We start from the raw sequence: 24625 nt of genomic DNA, 5'->3' as shown, positions 1-24625 counted from the left end.
TAAAGTGGACCAATAATTTCTTATAATAATTTCATATATCTGTATATACATACATTTAACCTTTTGCGGACGAGTGTTTTTGCCCAAGTCTTTTCACCGTTGCGAACACGTGTCGACATATAGCCGCCCGAATCTGTTCCGGACAGATATCTTGAAGCAGCTGGCGTACGTCTATTTTTCTAAACGATAATCTTATGCGTATTTACGCATGGGAATAGTAAACTAAACAATAGCATTATGTTTATAATGAAAGAAAATTGTAGATCTTTAGAAATCATATTTTCCGCTTAACGTAAACTCGCGATGCAGGATGATGGTCGAGTCAGAACGAATTTCAATCTTTCAATGGCATTGCCAGATGAATCAGAAAGCTTTTTATATATTTTATATATTTTTTATAATATCTTATACACGATGTCTAAAAGTTCCAGAAAGAATATGTTCGATAGTGATAGTAGTGATGACGAACATTATTTTGAATCTGACAAGATAGAAGACGACGACAGTGCTTCAGACAGTAGAAACGAACTCTGTTCAACAATGAATCGGCTCAGACGTTTCAATATTTCTAGTAATAGTGACAATGATGATGATGAATTAAATATTGATGAAAATAATACAAGCCTCGACAATGAATAACGCAAACGTTCAACTGCACGCGCCAATACCTCTCGTCCACAGCGACGATCGCTCGCTTAACATTAAATAAAATGATCTTAGGCCTAATTTTTCTACAATATAAGTATTATTAAGAAGATTTATTTAAATTGTTCTTATTCTTTGCACAATTATGAAGGATTCTTAATGAAAATAAAAGGAGTATTTATATTTATTTGTTCGATCATTTCGCGCGCTTATTCTTACGACATAAAAAATTACAAATTATACAAAATGTATTCGAATAAGACTTATTTGGATTCAGTCAGATCCAAAATTTTCATGCAAATTAACCGTAGTTTTCGCATCACGTGATTTGCGATATCATTACTTTTTTTTAAAATATCATTCAATTCGTCACATATTTCGCTTACGTGTTCATCGAGGTTATTTAAAGGCGTGTTTTCATCGAAACTTTCGATAGATTCGTTTTCCAATTTAGCGAGTTTTTGGTCCCTTTGACAATCCTCGTAATTGTTACAAACATGGTAAACATTTTGCGAATGTTTCGCCATATGTTTCAAATAATCTCGAATATTTGAAAAATCTTGAAGCTCGTAATAAATTGTGCCGGAAAGATAAGCAGGCAAAGAATCTCTCAACGACGACTTTCTTGTAACAGCGGCTGCCATTTTAGTCACAAGATCCTCGTTCGGACACATGTGAGCTACATAATCAAACGATTCGAAAGCTTCCTGTCGTACCCATGGATTTTCATCTTCCAAAAGTCTACAATTGAGCTCCGCTAATGCATTAACCGTTTTAATTCCACAGTTATCAAAGGAATCGATACTGTTTCTCAAGTAATACGATGCTATTGCCTTTACGCGTGGCGGGAAACATAACAGCGACGTTAAAACTGCTTCTAGAATCTGAAATCATTAAACACGATTATTTATAATATCGGTGAACGATAACAATTAAAGCATAGATTGTGACTTGTTATGAGGTTCACGTGATTTATCGATAAAACAAACTTTCGTAAAGTAATTTCATCGATGATACGAATTCTATCAATTACGTAATAAATGAAACATGTAAAAGTATTTGATCAGTCTGGACTACGCGAATCGCAGAAAATATAACCTTAAATTTATATAAAACGTTAAGATTTATAAAGTACGCGTAGAATAATTTTCGAAATTTGTCTACGTTGACGATTGTACAAAAAATGCTGGAAAGTTTAATCTATAGCATCTCGAACGTCTTCGCTTTTTTTTCGGATTATTTATTTTAGAGAGTGACGGAAGCCAGGCAATCGTTCCACGCGTTCGAAGTTTCACGTTTTCTTACGAGATAAATAATATTCCATCGAAAATTTTTCATTGAAAAATAAATAAAAAATAACGAGTTCAAAATAATTCATTGGAACCATAATTGCAATTAAATTAAAAATATAATTTTCTGTAGTATGTTTTGTAACGTGATATGTATTTCCTGTTTTGTTTCTCATCGTCGTCGATCATTTATTTTTTATTTATAAACAGCAGTCAAACGAGTTTAATGGCTCGGTGCACAACTTCATAGGCGGAATTCACTGTAGTGGTATTGGCCGGTACATACACCGACGCTTGCGTACTTGTCTAATAACGCATGCATATCCGTACTTCACACTATATTGTATGATGTATGAGTCACACGCTCAGAAACGGTGATAGGCTGGATAAAATATCCTATATGTCACAGCTATCGAAACAATAATCAGATAGTAACAGGATAGTCGTGTCTGATATATACCCGATCTCCAGAGAGACCAAACCTTAGTATAATAACCCTCCCAAATCAGCACTCAACACTTTTTTTTTTATAACACTCTGATCCGTTACTCTGTTGGATTCGTACAATAAATTTTACTATCATATCTAAAGTCCGAATTTTTACTTTACTTGTGAAACCTTGAGCGAAACTATGACTCGAGGAGATCACCGGTTCTTATTGGACCGGACAACGTGCATGTGTCAAGACACGGGCTGATCGTTTAAAAAATTAATTATACAGCAAAAAAAAAAAAAAAAAACGAAGAAAAATGTACATACCGAGAAGAAAGTATCGTCTTGAATTTTTTCAGGCTGCATAGCACTCAACAGTTTCGACGTAAATTCCGATAACATATCCAACTGTTTGCCTTCGAAAATTTCGATCGTGCTTGCGATCGAGTTCCATATTTGGGATAGGATATTAATGGTATTTTTCTCCTCCGTGTAGTTGAGTTTTCCGATCAGCGACACCAGGATTGTCTTTTAACGAGGAAAATGGTTATTAAAATTTTCGTAAGATCGAGATCGAAAATTGATCAAATCTTTTTATTATGTAATCTATCCTTGAACATAAGATAACATACGATACGATTCCAATTCTGTACAGTAGGCTGTCGCTGTAATTCGTTGAATGAGCGCGGTATCTCGTTTAATACGCATGCTAATCGATTCTGCAAGAACGCTTTTGTTTTCGGGGGCAAAAATCGTGCGACGGCCAGCCAGCATGGATTTTCCAGATCATCGAGCTCCGTTATAACGGTGTGCTTCGTTTCCTCCGGGAGCAAATTGTACAATCTTCCAATCAAGTTCTCCAACATAACGATCTCGAGACTGTTACTACGTCTCATTAAAACAGCATAAACGTTCAAGAGATATTTCACGTGACTGGCGCAAAGTTCTAAAGAACCAATACTGAAAAACAGGGTGTTGAAGAAACAAGCAATGTTCAGAAAATTCGTTTGCGTTTACATCGAAGAAACGATCGGTTTTAACTCGATGAAATACAATTCCTTATCATCGAATTACGACCATCCAAAATTTCTCACGTTTCTTAGTTTTCTAACAAAATTGAAAGATTTGGCCGAATCTTATACGCGACGATAACATTTATTAATTGCTAAAATGTTATACCTATTCGTTTTAATAACTTTTGTTTCACATTTACGCGAATTTTTCTCTTTATATTATACTGTATCGTACTGTTTGGTCCATGTCCTCGTTAGTTTACCACATCTTTTGAATGTTTTTCTTTTTTTCAAATCGAGTAACGTAATGATCAGAGACGAGTGATTTCAACAGATTCTAAATATTTTTCATGGCACGCAAGTCGAACAAATTTGCTTATTGTTCGCTATAACAATACGAGTGTTCTCTTCGATGAACGAATTTAGGTTTATATTGCGTAATAATCTTGATAACCGAAGACAATTTACTATTTATAACATAGTCTTGCGTAGTTAAAAGCGCGAAATTTTTGTACGTGGTCTTAATTCGACGGCTAGGGATTGTAATATCATAGAATTTTCTAAATGATTACTTTTTGATTACAAGATAAACTATATCGAAAACTAGATCGTATTTGGTATAGCGTTTTACTTCAAAAGCGAAGAACCAACGACCGAAACTTAACATCAACTGTGAAAATTTATCGATCGATTTACGAACCGGCCGATGAAGCACCAAATATCCGAACTAAGTAAAGAACTCCAAAGTTGATTGCTTAATAAATGCTTTAATAAAATCAACTCGACAGCCTGAAATCCGTCTGCAGGAATTTGACTGATCAGTCCACAAATTGGTACTATCGTGGCTTCGTATATCGAGGCGGATCTCGATCTTTCTCCAATATCGTGTACACCTGGTAATCTCACCTGACCCACGCAAATCTCCTCCTGCACTGTTTAACGGTACAAATATAAAATAATTTTCCAGATTATTAGAAATTATCAGAATTCTTTATGCGTAACGTCAGCTTTCTCTTATTCTTTAAAATCTGTTTCTCAAAGTTTATGTTATAAGATCAAGTAAGTTAATAAGATCTATTTCGTTGAAAATTCTATAATGAAAAATTTGCTTGAATTTGATAGATACCAAAGATAGGATGTTATAAGATCAGTAAGTTAATAAGATTTATTTCGTTGAAAATTCTATAACGAAAAATTTGCTCGAATTTGATAGATACCAAAGATAGGATGTTATAAGATCAAGTAAGTTAATAAGATTTATTTCGTTGAAAATTCTACAACGAAAAATTTGCTCGAATTTGATAGATACCAAAGATAGGATGTTATAAAATCAAGTAAGTTAATAAGATTTATTTCGTTGAAAATTCTATAAGGAAAAATTTGCTCGAATTTGATAGATACCAAAGATAGGATGTTATAAGATCAAGTAAGTTAATAAGATTTATTTCGTTGAAAATTCTATAAGGAAAAATTTGCTCGAATTTGATAGATACCAAAGATAGGATGTTATAAGATCAAGTAAGTTAATAAGATTTATTTCGTTGAAAATTCTATAACGAAAAATTTGCTCGAATTTGATAGATATTAAAGATAGGATTCGAAACGTAGTACTCACAGTGATTAATGTTGCTTAACGTGACATCGATGATCGATTCAGCGCCTAGTGTCCATTTGCAATGTTGCTCGTATGGCATGTAAATTAATTTTTTCATGATATTAACCGTTAACAGATGGTAGCCTAAATTATCGATATTTGCCTGATTTCTATAATCGAAGAACGCCTAAAATATTTCAGGGATATCGAATAAGATGCGATCGTTAAACTGATCTGTTAATTGGATTTTGTCGACGAACCTGTTTAAAATCGGGTGATTTGAAAACGGTATTCAAAAGTGGTTCGGATCCCTTCGAGATTTGAATGTTTATTACATTGATCAGTTTGCTATCAATTTGCGAGTTTTGTAAACACAGCGGAGAACACCTGATTGCAAAGAGCGACGTAAAAACCTTTAATCGATCGTGAGATACAAAAATCGAGAAATCAAATAAAAAAAAAAAAAAAGAAATATACCTGTGCATCTTTAGCAAAAGTTCGATCACAAACGGAAGGATTTCGTTATTTATGTGCGAAGAATAGGCTGCAAACAGTCTGTCCAAAATTTTTAACGAATGTCCAATAACTTTTATTGTTCTTTCTTCTACTCGATCGCTTGAATCCTACGTAAAGGTGATTATACAACAAACTTGGAAAAAAGCAAATGTTTGTATAGATCTATGGAGTTCAGCATTTTGTGTTTAGTTTAAACAGTCGTTTCGTATTTAGCTTGTTCCTCGAGATATTTGTTATCTGAGACAACGGAAAAAGGCGTTATTGCGAATTATCTAAGATTGTTAAAATACACAATACACAACCACAAATAGAATATCTGCTAACGAAAAAAAAAAAAAGAGAAAATTTTAAGACCACTGATCAAGTAGCAAATAATTTTATACAAATAAATATCAGATACGATCTATATTGTTAAGCAATCAACAAATGGATAGATATGATTAATATGACGTATCATGTATCTGTATAAGTTTTTAAACATAATCTAATCTCCGTTTCTCTTTCTTTTTAAATTCTTTAAGTGTTAGAAAACGAAGTTTTACAAATTTCAATAGACGTTCGGATCAAACTTTTGTTCGTTTCAACGATTTTATTATATCAACTTTGTAACGATAGAAAGTAAAATAATTTGTTCGTCTAACTGTAGAATTTTAGTCTTAAAACGTACCTGGCAAAATACGAGCATCGAGGATACATCCTTTGTGAATTGGGTAAGCTGCAAAGTGACGTTCATAACGTTTGTTCGTTTCACATGATGTTGATTCGTAATCGCCAATTTACCGAATATTTTCGACGTTTCCACGAACGTTTTCAAATCCAGTTCGCGCGAGATGGTAACGAACGATCCGATCGAATCGATTACTGTTTTTAATAGAAGACACACGAAGAATAAAAAGCATCGAGTTTAATTAGAACAATCAATTGGGAAGAATTAATAACGCTGAGATATGTACATACGTGAAATGATTAAACCGTTAAGGACCAAACGTTGAAATAACATACAACAAATACGTAAATACAACATTATTGAACGATACAAATCTGAAAATCTACAAATCTAATGATCCAAAAATCTAAAAATATGAGAACCTGGTAACTTGAAAATTTGAAAATGGAATACTTCGTTAAAGCAACGTTGGCCATTAATGGATTAAACGGAGCAACGGTATCTTCTTTCCTCTACTTGACGTACTCGATAAAGATAAAGATGGTTCGGGTTAAAGAATCGTTAAGACGTAATAGGATCGCTCACCTTTTACCAATAGTTCCGTTTCCGATTCCGTATCCGTGTCGAAGACTATTACGTTCTCTAAAGTGGCCAGGAATAGATTCAAGATCGTTTTCGCCTTGCGAAATAGATTCGTTAATTCCTGCGATACGTCCTCGAATAAAGTACCGTACAATTTTTTACTGTAAAAGTCGATACGTTTTCAAATGAAAAAATATCATTCGTATTTACCAGCTGTTATTATTTAGTCAAGAATGATATTATTAAACAATATTTGAACTATGGATATTTATGCAAATTCATATTTTCATGAATACGATTAAAGAGATGGAACGTAAGCAGAGATTTCTTTTATCTCACATATTATTCGCTCGAATATTACTAACAAGCAATAACAATAATATTAATAATAAGCATAAAAATCTATAGTTCAGCAACGTTATTTAAGTTACACTCGAAGATGGTACCCAGCTGGGGATAGCCATCCAGATGTTATGTAGCAATTAAGCCAGAAAAATTTACCGAATGTCTAACTGGACAAATTGTAAAGTACGAATTAAATAAAAAAATTTAAGTTATTGATATAACAGCATTATAAAAAAGGAAAGATAACTGAGAATGTCCCTGAACATACAACTCACCTTGCTCTACAATGTTCGAATATTAGTCGAATCGTAAGAAGCACGTTCTCCACTATGCATTTAAGACCGATGGCAGATGGTTTACAAAGTTTCGAAACGCGTTCCATAAATTTCTCCCACACACTTAGTAATTCGCGACACACGATCAATTGTCGTTTCACATCTTCCACCGTGTGTCCATCCGCGTTTTTATTTATCGTTCCGTCAATTTTCTTCAGAGCCTTCGAACAAGAACAAACTTAAAAGATGCAACGCTTGGTCGAACCAAATATCCATCGATGTTCGTATCTCTTGAGATTCTTAATTAATCCTGCCGCGTTCTTTGAACTATTCTTGCTAGAATTTACGTAACGATATTTTTAAAACGTTTCTTAAGTTTGGAGAAATCGCAAGATAATCACTATCGATACGCATAATTTTTAATTTCGATTTCATGCTAAGAATCTTCTTCTGTCATTGAAAGTGTTCGTTCTTATCGAGATACATAAATTCGTAGATTGCAACGGAATTAATATCAGTTTCTAAGGTAATATCATTCACTTTACCTCGGATAAAAGATAATAGGCGAAGGGAAGTATTTCGTCGAAGATTCTCTCGGCGAGCAAATTATCCGAACACGAGGATAAAGATTGTTGCAGAGCCTGTTGCAACAACTCCGTGTCGTATCTCTCGATCAGGTTCTCCAAAGCATCGTGATCATGGTTGCGTCAAGGATAATTAGTAGAAATAAATCGTTCTGTATCATCAGAGTGTAAATAGTAACGCGAGAATATAACATTATTCGAAAGGATATTTTTAAATTAGACGAATAATCCTCGGTACTTTTGTCATTATCCGAAAACGAATCCTCTAATAAAGCGGTGAAAGAAGTCTCGCTCGCCATTTTCTTGAAATATATAAATTCTATGTTCAATTCTGATGTTGCGTTTCGATACCTGCGTGGAAAATCATGTTTGTAATATATAAGAGCATATAATAACATTGTAAAGTACAAATTAAATAATAATAAAAAAAATTTTAATTATTGATATAACAGCATTATAAAAAAGGAAAGATAACCGAGAATGTCCCTGAACATTCACCTCACCTTGCTCTGCTCTACAATGTTCGAATATTAGTCGAATCGTAAGAAGCACGTTCTCCACTATGCGTTTAAGACCGATGGCAGATGGTTTAATAAAATAGCATAATAAAGCGCGTATAATACATATAATTTCGTTATTAACAATCGACTGAGAATAAATAATAACAATTGTTCATAGAATAATTCGAATAATCGAAATCATTCTACTTTTTATACGAAGGTAGTCACTTCCTTTTTTCTGATTAATTGCCGCTGTTAAAGCAACCGCGTCCCTTTCATTTGCCTTCGACTTGCCAAACGATTAGAAGATAACATTTCTCTGGATATACGTAAATCATGTCTTGACTGTACAAGGCAATGGTTGGCGAAATAATTTATAATTCCGTTTCTCGTGTCGCGGGCAAATCAAGCGTCCATCAATCGCGGTGAGACGGCTCGATCGTGAAACGGGGCCTCGAAAATTTCTTGGCAAGCCTCGCAAGTCGAACTTTCCAGTCCCGATCGAGCACGATAGACAGTCGTTTCTCCAGGAACCGGAACAGGGATGGACAAACTCGATTCGTAGAATCGTAAAAACCGAATCATTTTACCAAAAAAGAACCGCATAGAATGATATTTAATATGGTTCTGGTAAAATTACCATTAACTTAATTTAAATTACATAATTAATCGTAAAGCAAGTGAAATTATATTCGTCAAGGCCGACTATTGCGCTACCTTATGATAACGAGACGTTGAGAGAGAAAGTAAACTAAGCGCGAGTTCGTGGCATTAATTTATTTCAGTAAGCTGCATAAAACGACGAAGAAGTTCATTATTTGCAAATCAAATCAGGATATCACAATGTAACCAATCGTTGCATCGAATATTTCGTGCTTTTAGTCTGAATGTCTGAAATGTATCGTAATATCGATAACTGGACGGAACAATGTTGGCATTCAACGAATAGAAAGCTTGATATCTATAATGAAAAACTAAACTAAACTACAATAAGTAGATCATTATAATATACACCGTGAATTTTAAAATATTTTATACTAAAAATCTTTCACCATATGGTTGACGATGGTCTGTTCCATGGTAATTATTATACTTGTTCATTGTTCTTGTTAAATGTAAATTCACTTCTTAAAATTACGACGTCTTTCTATATTTCTTATTTTATAAACTCTCGTTCGTCTCTTTCGTCAACAATAACCACGTGAAAATTAAGCAACTATTGTACGATTATAATTAAAATAACAATTGCAGTAACTTAACTAAGAATCGGAAATAGAAACAAAGAAACGATGAGACAGATTCCGATGGACGAGTTATCCATCGGTGTTGCCCATCCCTGGCCTCAACACGTCGAAGTCGCTGATAAGAGGGGCAATTAGGGTTGCAAGCGCTAATGGCTGGGCTCTCTTAATTTTCGGCGATTCGACGTGGCCGAGTTCCACGGCGAAAGTTTCTCGTTTAAATGCTCGCCCGGTGAAGGTTCCGGTGAAGTGTGATTTCGCGAAGGGGCGAGAAAGAAAGAGACGAACGAGAGGAAAACGAATTCGAATGATCGCCGATGCCATGGTAACACCGGACAACAAGCTGTCAGATGATAGGTAAAGTTTTGATCAATAATACCTGGTGACTGCTGCTTGAAATTCGAGTTCGCCGCTCGTATGACACGTTTCAGCGAGATTGAGCCTTTCGATGGAACTCGAACACGATCGCAATAACTTTGACGAACAATATCGAGTCGCTGGCTCTCCTTCGGTAGAGGGAGACGCGTGCTCGATTTGATGCAACAATCCGAAGAAACCTAGAATATAGAATTCACATATTTCAGCAAAAAGAACTTTAACGTGAAAGCGTTTCTAGAATGAAGCGACGTTTCACACGGGCTTTAATTCATTTTTTTTATCAGAAAATAATTTCAAAAGCATCGGCGTAAGAAATAAAAGTAATGCTTCGTACGATCATTGTTATTCTTCTCTGTGAAATTCATGGTATTATTATTAGAATTCGTGGCATCGTTTAGGAGACAATTTTATAAAAATGTTTTATATTTGTTGACACTTGATGTTTCATATTGTTGATTATAAAGAGAACATGCAAAGTAGTGGTAAATTATCGCTATATCAAAAGATGGTTCAAATAGAAGGAAACGAATGGTTCCAAGGGGGACATTATTTGGTGTAAATTAATTTTTCTGCGGATAGCCGAGCAGAGATCATATGAAAACGAAGCGAATTTTTTTTATGGAATCATATATTTTTAAATACAGTAATCGATTTGCCTTGACATTGCCTACAAAAAGGTACCTGTTTATGTGGAAAGATCGTTAGTTTGGAAGATATTTTGATCTCGATATCGCAAAATGATACTAAATAGTAAGTACACTTGCCTGTAACTTTCCTGAAATTACAGCGGGCGTATTTCCTACAATGTGATAGGAGATAGATGAGAGAACGTCAATTAATATAGTTACAAATATTATTTTGTTAAATGTTCAGAGATACCTTGATTTTCAATGTGTAAAGGCATCGCTATTACCATCACTTTGCAATACTTAATGAGATTAAAACATCTTCTAAACCAATGATTTTTCGCCATAAATAGGTCAACACTTTTTTGTAGGAAATGCCAAGACGGATCGATTATTGTATTTAAAACCGTATGACTCCGTTTAGAGAAACGTACGTCAATTTCGTATGACCTCTACCCGGCCATCTACACAAAAGCTAATTACACCAAATTACGTCCTCCTCAAAGCCATTCGTTTCTTGTATGAACCATTGTTTTTTCACAGTGAATAATTTACCAGTAATTTGCATGTTATGTTTATAATCGTATATTTATTTCTAAAGCGAACTTCACGCATTAAATGCTATTTAAATGCAAGAAAACTGACAGAGTTTCGTGTGGGAAAATTTTTCCGAGTCTTAACTCTTTGACGGTGAAAGGTGAAAGAAAATAGCGAGGCTACATATGAGTGCTATACGTTTCACGTGATCAATGTCATTGTACGTGATACAATTATTAATCATCGGTTAACGAAACAACGTGAACCATTCGCACCCTAAAGAAGATTTCGCTCGCGAATTTTCTCGGAACGAATTTCTACTTTTTCTGAAAAATTCCTTCGAAACGTTTGTTACAAAGATCGATCGTATAACACAATAGGAATTTCAGCAAGTGTTCCTGAATTTTGTAGACCTTTTGAAAGTCTTCTCTACGAAGCCAGCTTCTCTACGATTATTCATTTGCCAGAAAAAATTGAAAGTATGTACTTTTTGTATCTGATACCAGGAGTGCAAAAAGCTTTGACGATAAGGAAATAATTATTTTCTAAATTGTTTATCGTCAATTAGTCGTTTTGTTACACGCCATCGAACGGTTAACGGAGAACGCGATTGTGAAATACAGGTTTCTTAATGTTCATCTTGGAAGAAACGTTGTTCGATATTTTGAGATTCGAATTATGGGAGAGGTACTTCGTAAGTAACATTGGAAGAAATATAAATCTAATCAGAGCGTTTTTATTGTTAAATTGCGTATTATTCTAAGATTATTATTATTAAACATTTGTTCATGTTCGTGTTACAAAAAATCAGCAAATGTTTACGCGATGTATATGTAATACCCAAATAATTGTTATTACTCGTATTGCACACAATATTGAACATACTATTTATATTATTAAGCAATTACAACAACAGAGTTTAAGCGCGTACAGTTACATACCTACAATTAGCTTAAATCTTAACTACAAATTGTAAAGTCGCGAGTCGTAAATAATATCGAACAATTATTATATTGCTTGATTGTAAGATATTAAATCGTATTTTTAATCGATAAAAACTTAATTAAAATGGCCACCTATTTGGTATTTTTTTATTTACGAAATACGTCGATATGTTTATTATCGTTACCATTATTCACGAGATAAGCGTTTTAGTGGGAAAAAAGATACGATGTAAAGAAAGGATATACATATATGTCGTTATATTTGACACACCACGTGTTTTCCACCTTTCAAGTAAAGTTATACAACTAAGTATTTTTAATTGAACGAAGAAGGGCAAAAACGCCACAAAGAGGCAATAAAACTTCGTTCTTCTCGAGTATTTCAAAATGAATGGGTAGGACATTTTGTCCAACGATCGACCAAAGGCAGCAAAGGTATCAATTAAACGCAAACGTCTCTAAACCTTTCCCCCCCTAAAAAAAAAACTCCTAAACTCTCAAAATCGAATATTTCTCTGAAACAAAATAAAACAAATAATTGAAAAAGCGCAACCATCGCTACCCTCGGGGTGTTGAGCGTCTCGCGTTACGCCACTGATCGCGAATCAGAGGGCAATGCATGTCGAGTTAGCGTACGTGAGCGAGTTCGACCACCCTAACATTCCTCCCTAACACAGTGTGGCTGTGATTAAAGTATAGGTGTGGTAGTGTCGGGCGTCGTTCGAATTAAACGGAGCAATACATCGTTCAACCACCCCTTCACTGGCAAGCGGGTGGAAACGGCAACGTGTTAGTGACTCTGTGGGTGTACACGGGCACCGATTGCTGGTGGTAGGCAGGTAACACGAAGGTAAATCGGTGAAATGGCAGTGGTGGTGAACGATCGTGTCAGAGGGCAATGGATGAAGTTAGTCAGTCGGCGTTTGCTCGCGCCGCCACCACGATGGAAGTTCATCCATCGCGCTTACGTTTCGATCTTTCGTATGAATCGTAAACGGGTCGAGTGAGTAGCGATTTACTAACCGATTTATTATGCTTTGAATGTATTTTTTTAAATTATCGATAACGTTGATAATATTTAATAAAGTTGCTTCGTTTGTTTATTTCTTTTTTTTTTTTTTGTTTGTTTAGTATATGGTAGAAAGCTAATGTAAAGTTATCGTAGAATGTAGTCTCAGCGGCGATTGCCAGCATCGGAATGTCAGGGTTCGAAAAACCGATCAGACCGATCAGACAATTGTCCTTGCAACCACCTGCGCCTCGTCGTCAACAAATTAGGCGACAAAGATCCGCGGAGGATGACAAATCGTTGCAAATCTGCGCGAGTCCCTTCGCACGTGGCAAGCGTGGAACGAGCGGTAAACCCGGCTCTGAGAGACCTAAGGTATCCTCGATTTCTTTGACGATATTTATTGTTATCTGTTATTTTTATATTTGATATATTATATTTATTATATTTTTTATACTGTACGACTAGTACCGTTAAATTGTACATGATCATTGGACCGTGGACTTTTATTCAAATGTATATTTTATGGATACAACTAAAGAAATATCAATACGTAGATAGAAATTTGTTTTATCTATTAGAAATTACCAAGTATACTCTACTTTGGATGTAAAAGAATACTTTGGATATAAGAGAATATTTGGATATTATAGAAATATGAATACTCACATAGAAATTTGTTTTGCCTATTAGAAATTACAAAGTATACTCTACTTTGGATGTAAAAGAATACTTTGGATATAAAAGAATACTTTGGATATAAAAGAATACTTTGGATATAAGAGAATATTTGGATATTATAGAAATATGAATACGTAGATAGAAATTTGTTTTGCCTATTAGAAATTACAAAGTATACTCTACTTTGGATGTAAAAGAATACTTTGGATATAAAAGAATACTTTGGATATAAAAGAATACTTTGGATATAAAAGAATATTTGGATACTAAAGAGATATGAATACGTAAATAGAAATTTGTTTTACCTATTAGAAATTATAAAGTACACTCTACTTTGGATGTAAAAGAATACTTTGGATATAAAAGAATACTTTGTATATAAGAGAATATTTGGATACTAAAGAAATATGAATACGTAAATAGAAATTTGTTTTATCTATTAGAAATTACAAAGTACACTCCACTTTGGATATAAAAGAATACTTTGGATATAAAAGAATACTTTGTATATAAGAGAATATTTGGATACTAAAGAAATATGAATACGTAAATAGAAATTTGTTTTATCTATTAGAAATTACAAAGTACACTCCACTTTGGATGTAAAAGAATACTTTGGATATAAAAGAATATTTGGATACTAAAGAGATATGAATTCGTAAATAGAAATTTGTTTTACCTATTAGAAATTACAAAGTACACTCCACTTTGGATGTAAAAGAATACTTTGGATATAAAAGAATATTTGGATACTAAAGAAATATGAATACGCAAATAGAAATTTGTTTTACCTATTAGAAATTACAAAGTACACTCTACTTTGGATGTAAAAGAATACTTTGGATATAAAAGAATATTTGGATACTAAAGAACTATGAATACGTAGATAGAAATTTGTTTTACCTATTAGAAATTACAAAGGATACTTTACTTTGGATATCTCTATTCTATATATTACATGCATGTGTAATTTGCATAATTTGGATATTTTTATACGTTATACAAAATTGAGCATTCTTTCGTCTTTACATTTTCCATAGGTTCATAAATATCCATAGACCCAGTGACTATATATCGAATTAGATTTGAGTCGAATTATTTAACTTTGGAGTAGACGCGATATTAATTTATACTTGAAATTCTAACAAACATCATTGATGGTCTATACGTCTTTTTAAAATACAAAGTTATAAATTAAAACGATGCATTTCGAAATTAGGTAACTCGGTTCAAACCGTTGTAGATCATCTACGACCCGATGATACTAACTGAGAATTAATTCTATGATAGTGGCCGACGAATTTCAGGTTCGCGTTGCCTGGAAGGAAAACCGCCAAAAGAATGACGAAGTACTTGGGCAAGTTGAAGTGGTGGCTCGTCAAATTCCTGGACGATCCAAATCGATCACTGGAAGGTCAAGGGGTTTCGTCGGAATCGACAAACCAACGATCCTTTATTCGAGATTAGAACTGGCCGAGAGGCTGAGGCTTGCTTGGAAAAATCGCGAGAAGAATAAAGCCAACATTAACATTTTTCTTGCCCGTGAAACTGTGGACGAAAGATGCGAGTCTGAAATGTCCAATCATTCTACGACCAGTGTCCCATCGTCTCCTGTACGAGAAAGCAACGAGGCTAAAATCGAAATACCTCTTAATGACTATAAAATGCTGGACGAGAAAGAAGAAAAAGAAGAGGAGAAACTTATTACTAATAAATTAACGAGACTTTTATCAGAGGACGACGATACGATTACTTCAAGGAAAAGCGACAGAGAATTGTCGCTTCTATCTCTACAATACTCGACTGAAACGAAGCAGGTTCTAGAAGAAAGCAAGGTTTCTATAAATATGAAGAATAAGGAACGAGAAAAGGCTGACGTAGAAAAGGAACAATTGAACGAGGTATAATTGGATATTAACGTAGATCTAGGTTCTGTAAAACTGATAGACAAAAAATATTATTCATATACTAATACGATACAAGTGGATTATCTTCTTTCAAGCAATTATTCCCTCGTTTTTTCCTCTATTGGGATTATTTTCTATTTCAAGGAAACATCGAGGGACTCGAACATCGACGATACCAATACGAAGAAAAAGTCGTCGGCAAATATCGACTGTTCGCATTATCGCGTTGCAAGTACAACGTTACCGTCGATCAAAGTCGAAAACTCGACCTTGGCAGTTACGAAAGTGTCGAAGGAGGATTTTTCATCGGCGAAGCAAAAGCGTGCGAGCTTTCACAGCGGTACCAACCGAGCCTTCCTCGACCCAATTAGATCGCCAACGGAGTTCAAATGGAATTCTATGTCGGATAAAAACGTACCACAAAAATCGTCGATCGATGATCGTACCGCTACAGAAAAAGATACTTCAGCTCGAGCGATCGTACAGAGCAAAGAGAATGTTACGAACAAAAGGGGCGCGTCGGAGGAAAACCCGATCGAGTTTCGCTGTGATTTGGCCAGCGAGAAGAGCGTAACGCAAAAGATGGCTGCAAATAATAAATTGATTCGCGTAACTGAGAAAAACGCGCGGGTTAAAGCGATGATCGAGAGCAGAGACGCTTCGGTAGACGATAAAACAATGACGATCCAGAGAACAAAGGAGGCGGATCGATTTAATTTGATTAAAAAAACTCTATCGACTAGCACCGTAACCGAGGACAAAGATAGTTCTACGATCGACAAAGCTACGTTCTCGAGAAATTCGTCGGAAGTGAGATGTAGCTCGGTGAACGAAAGGAATCCACCTTCGAGGAAGACGATGGAAAACCAGAAGATCGATCGAAAATCGAGAAGGACCAGTTCTGCGCCTCCGCAACGACGTTTCGAATCAACTTCGGCGAATAATCGCGTTCAGGTTAACATAGTGATTGATTCATCGGGGAAGAACAAGAATCAGGGCAAGCAAGATGTGGAGTGTAAAGATAACGCGATGGAAAAAATAGATATGACTTTGACGAAGGTATATTTTATTTTCTTTTCTTATATACGTAGCTTTTTCTAAGTGAAAACTTTCCATGAAACGTGACATCATTGCGATAAAAGAAAGGCAAAACGGAGGTGATAAAAATTAGAAAAACATTTTATCTTCACCATGAAAACTATTCCATTTGTGAAATTTTTGTAATATTTCTTCTATCTTGCGTGGATGCGATCGTTCAAGATACTTGATTTATTATTACGTAACTTGTTCGATGCTAGCGATCATACTAAATTGAAGAAAAGTTTCTTTCTTATATGTTTAACATAAATTACGTAATTAACACGTTAGATATCGTCAAATCGAGCGGTGAGATCGGCGCCATCGAAGAGGCGATCCAGAAGCGCGAAAAGACGCTTTTGGGGAGGAAGTAACTCGAAACACGAAGAAGATGGAAAATCACGGAATAAATCGGCTGGCCGTGTAAGGAATTCGATCGATTCCAGAACGATGGACATCGTTACAATGGTATCCCTTGTTAGCTCTGCAGACAGCGATAGCGATACCGAGAATTCACCCAGGGAAGATAAGTTGATCGACGAGCTACGCAGCAAACTACCTACTACATCAATTATTAAAACTTCGATTAATTCGGCTTTGAGTAGTACAGGAAAACCTATCAAATCAGGTAGATAGCGAACATTGAACGCTTTTTAGTTAAAAAAAAAAATTAGTTTGCTCGAAATTAATTGATCACTCGCTATGGACGATTACATAAGTTGAGTTTATCTTCTAGTTCGGAATTTTATTTCTTCGGTAGCTACTTTGCCGTAGATCACTCGTAGACTTTGTAGAAATACACACAAGCATATATGAGCCTGTCTTATATTTTAACGGGTTTTTTTTTTTTTTTAATTTTAAAATCATCTCTTTTAATTTTTAGACAGTTAGAGCTTTGTATTTTAATCTACTTACAAATGTTATCTTCCTTATGATAAACGATTTACGACAAGAGAGTATCGAGATATTTTTGATCTGAATATCATTAGCAACAAAATATCTTTGATTTCAATGTCATTTCTAGATTATGAATTTTTAATGGATTTAAATTTAAAATTGTAAAAATACATAGAATGCGCGTAGTACGTGAAAATATACAAAGTAGAGGTTTGCAATGCTTGGTATACGAAAGAAATTTCTGCTTGCAAATTCGCAATCTAGTTATCAGTAACGATATCAAAACATCTTGTAAAAAAATGAAAAAGACCACTTCTTTGTTACTTCCGTAACATTTTATATATAACTCGTATATCATATATATATATATCGTTCTATATCAGCTAATAAAAGCTGCAAAACGTAAATTTATCGATACAACGTGGCTTAACTGTTTTTCTCCAACATTTATCTAAACTTTCTGAGATCATCCACATTGTGTTAAGCACGATTAGATTAACGCATTGAGACAAGTTGCGAATGACAATATCCTCGTGCTTACGAAGGAATATCGTGCAAGAATTTAATAACACACGTGCACGTGTAAGGACGACCGTGGAATGATAATTGAACGAGTTAATTAGAAGCGACGCAAGACACGCGAGCTGCGCATGCCGCGAATTATTTCGAAATGTCCATCTTCGTTTACCGGTCCTGTCTTCAAGTACAAAGAAAAGAACACGTACGAAACGCGTTGTTAACCGTTCGTTCATTATCCGCACGAATCTCTACGAGATCTTCCGCAAACTTTTAAAGGTTCCCTCACACGGAAGATTCCCAGTCTCGTATATGGTCGAACGATACCGTTTTGAAAAGAACGTGTTGTGACAAGATTTTATTTTTTCGTTCGTAAAAAAAAATTGAAGAGCTCGTAACGATAACAACGAACGCTCATGCTTGTACATACTTTTCTACAGGAGAGAAACATACTCTTCTTGAAGCATCTTTAATATTTGTACAATACGTTTCATCGTTTTTTTTTTTTTTTTTTTTTTTTTTTTAAACAAAACGTTCATCATATTATACCACTGACACGAGTGTATCTGCAACTATATCGCAAAAAAAAAAATGATGTCTGATCAAATTATGAAATCGTGGATCTCATGTCAATGGTTACTTTCGTAGAAACGATCAATTTTCGTTCGAAGATAAATCGAACGTGTCTTCGTATCATAGATCATTTGTTAAAAAGTCAGACGAATTTGAGTAAAGAAAAGAAACGACCAATGTGTCTAAAATAATAAATTCTCTCAAAGTTAATCCACGATGAATACCATTTTGAAAAAGGTTGTCGATTATTCATCGTAACAAGTAACCTAAATCTAAGTTTCGACACTTTAAAATGAAATTCTTCGAAATTACAAAGGAATTCTATGTATAGAATTCTCCACGCTGTATTATTCACGTATAGTATCCACACATCGTATATAAAATACATATCAAACGAACGAATAATAATAACGCAACATGAAATATCAATATCCTACAGATTCATTTATGTTATATATATATAAAATATTTTTATACAAATTTCAAATTCTTAATCGTTTCACATGAAACTTAAAACTTACCTTTAACCTACTAGAAGAATACTAACGTACTTCAATTGATTCGTGAAAGTTCACTTTTACGTAAACGAAATTTACCAAACCTACGTTTGCATACCGATTGTTTGCAGCTTGCACATACATTACCCTTAATCTCTTATCACGAGAAATTCTTCTTGCAAGAAATTTAAGGTACGAGCAGAGGTTAGAAATTCCTTAGGGTACGTTTCGCTCTCGAATCGTTCTAACACTTGACTTGGTTCCTTTAATACGTATATCGTCGCTAATTAAAGGGAACTTCTATCGTGCAACGACATGAAACCCGTGAAGACAATAAGAGGATCGAACACGTTAAATCGACCAAACTTCTTCTCTATTACGCCACTGACCCTGAAGCGAAATATTCCATTGAAACTCGCCACGTAATCGGGTTTTAATAATTGCACTTCTATCGATGGCTGTTCGGTCAGGGTAAACGCCGATGCGATTTAACGATGAAGTTTCTAAGAACGATTATTCGTAAAGTATGTATACGCTTTCGAGGATCGTGAGAAGTGTCGATGAATCAAAACGTCAACAATAGAAGACCCTATCGAACCAATTAAAATGACTGGTATTATAATTTTTATTTTTAGAATTACTAAACATATGCAAATGTTTTTCATGACATTATGTTTACCTTTATCGAGACAGAAACGTAATTACCAATTACCTTTGGTTTTTTAAATTACGTATTCGTATTGGTTTAATTCCATTGGTCTATTGGGTTGGTAACTAGGTGATTGCGGATTTTGTCATTAGGTGGTATTGACAAAATCCGCGATCACTTAGTTGCCAACCCAATAATTCTATATATATATATATATATTATAATTTAATATATAATATATGATATATACATATATATATTACAAATAACGCATTTAGGTAGATAAAATCAAAATTTGGTGAGAAGAAGAAAGAGAAGTTCGAATAACATTTGGACCAGCAATAAGAGAATAGATTGAAATATACAGACGAATTTTTTTTTTTTCATCTTCTACATGTATAATATAGTTTTTTATTACGAAAAGATTGAGCAATAAAAATGTTCTAAAGTCTTCCGCAATTTTCTTCTTCCAATCGTCTTTAAGACCGGAATATATCGTCGTAGAGTTGGTAAAAGACGATTGGTAACGAAAAGGCATGAAGGAAAAAAATAGAGACAGAATACGATTCGTGGAAAAATATTGGATAGCTCATTTAGTCTCTGTAAAACCGAATCGATGACACGAGATATCGTTTGGCCCAGTTTTCGGTAAACGGCAAAGTGTTGCGAATACCCATTAAATCAGGTTACTTGGTAAACATACTTATCGTGACTATAAAATTCGGCTCGATATTACCTTGATTAAATTGAACAGACGAGAAAATCTTGGCAGTAGCCAAATAAAAACGCGATCGAACGAATTTATTCAAATGGAATCGATTAAATAAATACAATCATTACGAACATATCGTGACTATCGTCGTTCGTGAACAAATATAGTTTCGATTTATTCGAATAAAATTAGAAAACTATCTTCTGTATGCATAGGTATTTAAACATTAACGTTGCCTTGATGTTAGCTTAAACGGCTAGTTTAAATAGTATTTGAAATATTTTAAATATCTTTAGAAACAGAATAGAAATAAATAGAAACTCTTTATATAGATCTCTTTCAAAATAGCTTAAATATTATTTACATGTGTTTTTAAACTGGATTAAATCTACAAAATTTTCGTGTCATCGAGAATGAGTTCATCAACAAAATCGAAGTCGTTGCTCAGTTTCCTTTCAGAATTCCTTCGACGAGGATGCTTCTCCGAAAGAGCAACAACTGTCGTCGAGGGAGGAGAAAAAAACGACACAACCGAGGCTGGCGATCGTTAACCAACGTGGAAACGGAACGACTTCGTCGAGCGAGGAAACGATGTCCTGGAGAACGGACGTTACCGGCGGTTTAGCTCTGCCTATTCTGGCATTGATTCACGACGTCGAGGAGCCGCTCGACGTTCCGTTGACTGATCGTGAAAAGAGATGCCTGGCCGTGCCTATTGGTGATCTACACGATAAAAAACGGAAATTACTAAAAACTCGTAGCACGCCATCACGATCGTGAGTATAAAAATCAAATAGAATTTCATGATTCTTTAATAGCACCTTGGTGAAGAGCATAATACAAATCGTATAAACTGTATCATGTAAAATTAGGTCGATGGTTTTTTAAATGAAATACGTACATGCAATTTGCTAAATATCACAGATATGGCAAAATTTTTTATTAAAAAATTGCCTGGTTCGATGAAGAAAGTTTAATAAAATATCTGAATCTGTAAAAAGATATATCACAACAGGCACTTCTAAAATTTCCCTAAAATTCTTTAACCTATCTCTTTTTCATAATTATGATTTATTTTATATGTTTACTATATGTTGTATAGCTTTCATCAAGGAAAAGATTTTCAATTAATGAAGTAACGGATATTCGTCTTCGAACGTTTTCACACTCATTTTCTCATTACTAAGGAATTGGCTACATTTTAACGCGAACGAAAATAAATCGCACAGATATACTCGTTATATAAGCTTATTTTATCACACGTGCTATGCATTTAAAAAGTTTTTGCATATTATTGCATATTCAATATCATCAGCACGCTTTTGCATATCCAATATATTAGATAATGTAGCAAAAGTTTTCTAAACAAGAAACGAAGAATTTTCAATAATGTAACAAGTATTATTATTATATTATATAAGTGTGTCAAGTTTACGTACAAACAAAAAAATGATTTGTAACGACATATTTCTTTATCCAATTTTATTGTGACATGCATTCACGAAGGGGAATTTAATCGCGACATCTGAGACGATAGCAATTTTTATTCCGACAATGCTTGAACATCGCTGCACGATTCCGATCGTTTGAGAATTTATACGATATCGATGAAAGGGAGAAATGGAACGATAAGAAGCCTACCATAATCGATATAGAAAGGATAGCGAACGAGCTGTATTAATAGTTCTTATAATACGTTTCCTCTTTATTCCAGGGTAACAAAATCACGTGAACGATAGATTTTTCGATGAGTTTACTAAAGTATCCAACGGACGTACATTTCACTTTAATATCTTTTTCCTTCCTTTCTTTCACAATCCTTCCATCGGGTTGAGTAATAAGTTCGTTCGTAATAAGTTTCTCACTAGCGTATACGTATATATATTTCATAGAATATTACAAAAATCGTGTAAAGAATGTATTTCGAGCAATATATAAAAAGCGTATTCGTAAATTTATGGAAAAATAGAATAGATAAGTTACTCTTTGATTATATAGAGTAAAACAAAAAAAGGATTCGTAACTTTTAGAGTAGATAGTACTTACCAAATGATAAAAGTTCATTCTAATAAAGACGTTATAAACATCTTTGCACTTTGGTTGAAGCGAATAACTTTCTCGATTCGAAAACTGTCGTACCGTATTGAAATGACGGATCATCCGCCTTTATATAGTTACAGAATACGTTCAGGAATTTTTGAAAGAGTTCGCAATTGTCTGATACGAATGAACTAAATGTGTGCGAAAATGGAAGGAGGTTATGTAGAAAATCTTTTGTAACAAGGAAAAGAAGAAATGATACGTTAGCTTCCGAAGCGAAAAAGTTACTCGCTTCAACCGGAATAAAAATTGTTTAAAACTCTATTATTAATTAATATTTTTACCACTAATTTTTCAACCCATGTTTATTAAGACCCTATTTCATTATTTACCCTTTTTTGTTTCATCCTGTACACATTTTACACATTTTATACGAAAGTAATAACACTTAATGTTTTTCTTTAAAAGTGAATAAATTTATTATTCCTAATATAATTTCACCATTACCTAAAACGATGGGTCATGTCTGTCTAAGAGCAGCATACATTAGAATAAATTGTTTTGCAGTGGAATAGAGAGACAAACGACATCCCTAAAAATAAAAATGCACGAGTCGCCGAGGTTAATCCCACAGAAAATGGAGATTCCCGCGCGACAAATTAAAACATCCATAAATAATTCCACCGCGAATGTAAGGCAAATATTTCATTGCGTTACGTACAATGGGCTTATTTTTAATTATTAAGAAGCAATTTATAAAAGTTGCAGGTAAAATCTGCACTCGCACCACCTCCAAAGGAAACTCTTCAACATGTGCAATCTATGTCTACAGAACCACACTTTCAAACCAATAAAGAAAAAGAATGTTGGCATCTTTATAAGAAAATGTGCGACAAAGGCGTTTGCGTTTCTTTTGATACGGTTTTAAGGTTTGAATGTGAATAATTTTAAATAATCTAAATAAAATGTTCTTTTACTATAGTTTTAACATTGGAAATATAATATTATAATGATAGTTTGATGTTTTGGCATTGATTTGTGTTTGCTTAAAATATTGTACACAGATAATAACAATGATTTAATTAATTTCTGGTATCGACCTAGATTTCTTTTAAACATTGTGCATAGAATTATTATAATTAGAATAAATTAATTAAGTTTATTAAGAAAGAAATTATTTTTCAGGGGCATGCTTACACCAACAGAATATCGATTAAGACAGAAAAAAGTTTCACAAAATTTGTAACAGCATCATCGATAGCAAGATTCTTTTTTTATAAACTGTTGTAGTACTTTTGTATGAAATCACCTAACCGTTTATTATTTTTATCTAAAACATGGATCTAAGAAAAGTAGCATTGATACACGTTAAAACAAGACGATCAAAATCGTATAGCGATCTGACCTCGTAGTTGATAATATACTGTATTTTTAGAGTTTAGATACGAGTCGAATAAAGTGTAATTAAATTACATCTCGTAAATTTACGAGAGATATTCACCTATCTAATAAATAAAATGTTTGAATTGGTTCTGTTGAATTTTAGATGTATATGCATATCAACTGCCTATTTTTTTAGAGTATTTATCGACATATATAAATACACAACAATGTTTCAGGAAATAAATTAAGATGAAAAAAAGAGATTTATAAAGCGAAGTTAAAGATTACAAATATAGTAAAAAGTCACGTCACTGCTATTGATTATTATAGGAATTAAAATACATAAGAACTCACAAACTCAAAACAAAGTTGATTATTTTGTATAATATTTATAACTTGTTTCTTTGTATGAAAATGTATAGCTCAATAAAATGTATAGATAAATTGTCTTAATCATTTAAAACGAAGTTAATTCTTAGACTCTTGTATTAAATGTTTTGTACCATATTTATAATT

General features: G+C 33.9%; 2 protein-coding genes across 5 annotated transcripts; one reads left to right on the top strand and one right to left on the bottom strand.

Moving 5' to 3' along the window:
• Nucleotides 1-677: 677 nt before the first annotated feature.
• LOC139997828 (FIGNL1-interacting regulator of recombination and mitosis) lies at nt 678-21137 on the bottom strand. The gene is made up of 14 exons (XM_072021826.1): nt 19473-21137; nt 10063-10240; nt 8152-8293; nt 7904-8050; nt 7359-7579; nt 6742-6899; nt 6157-6350; nt 5451-5596; nt 5234-5360; nt 4995-5160; nt 4080-4311; nt 2999-3326; nt 2694-2894; nt 678-1529 (listed from the first exon to the last, which is right to left on the bottom strand). Exons 3-14 carry the CDS (start codon nt 8239-8241, stop codon nt 909-911), a joined length of 2631 nt encoding a protein of 876 aa, XP_071877927.1. The 5' UTR covers nt 8242-8293; nt 10063-10240; nt 19473-21137; the 3' UTR covers nt 678-908.
• On the top strand, nt 12320-24555 carry LOC139997817 (uncharacterized). 4 transcript variants are annotated; one of them, XM_072021792.1, is made up of 9 exons: nt 12320-13171; nt 13334-13552; nt 15166-15759; nt 15910-16824; nt 17134-17470; nt 21135-21462; nt 23294-23417; nt 23495-23655; nt 23912-24555. In XM_072021792.1, exons 2-9 carry the CDS (start codon nt 13367-13369, stop codon nt 23970-23972), a joined length of 2706 nt encoding a protein of 901 aa, XP_071877893.1. In that variant the 5' UTR covers nt 12320-13171; nt 13334-13366; the 3' UTR covers nt 23973-24555. The 4 variants fall into 4 exon arrangements, with proteins under 4 accessions (XP_071877893.1, XP_071877894.1, XP_071877891.1 ...); XM_072021793.1 differs by having other exon boundaries at nt 12322-13171; nt 23489-23663; XM_072021790.1 differs by having other exon boundaries at nt 12340-13171; nt 23489-23655; nt 23912-24266.
• Nucleotides 24556-24625: the final 70 nt, after the last annotated feature.

This window comes from Bombus fervidus, chromosome 2 (assembly GCF_041682495.2).
Source record: "Bombus fervidus isolate BK054 chromosome 2, iyBomFerv1, whole genome shotgun sequence".
Lineage (NCBI taxonomy): Eukaryota > Metazoa > Arthropoda > Insecta > Hymenoptera > Apidae > Bombus > Bombus fervidus.
The sequence above is the reverse complement of the archived record's forward strand: the minus strand, read 5'-3'. Positions and strand labels throughout refer to the sequence as shown.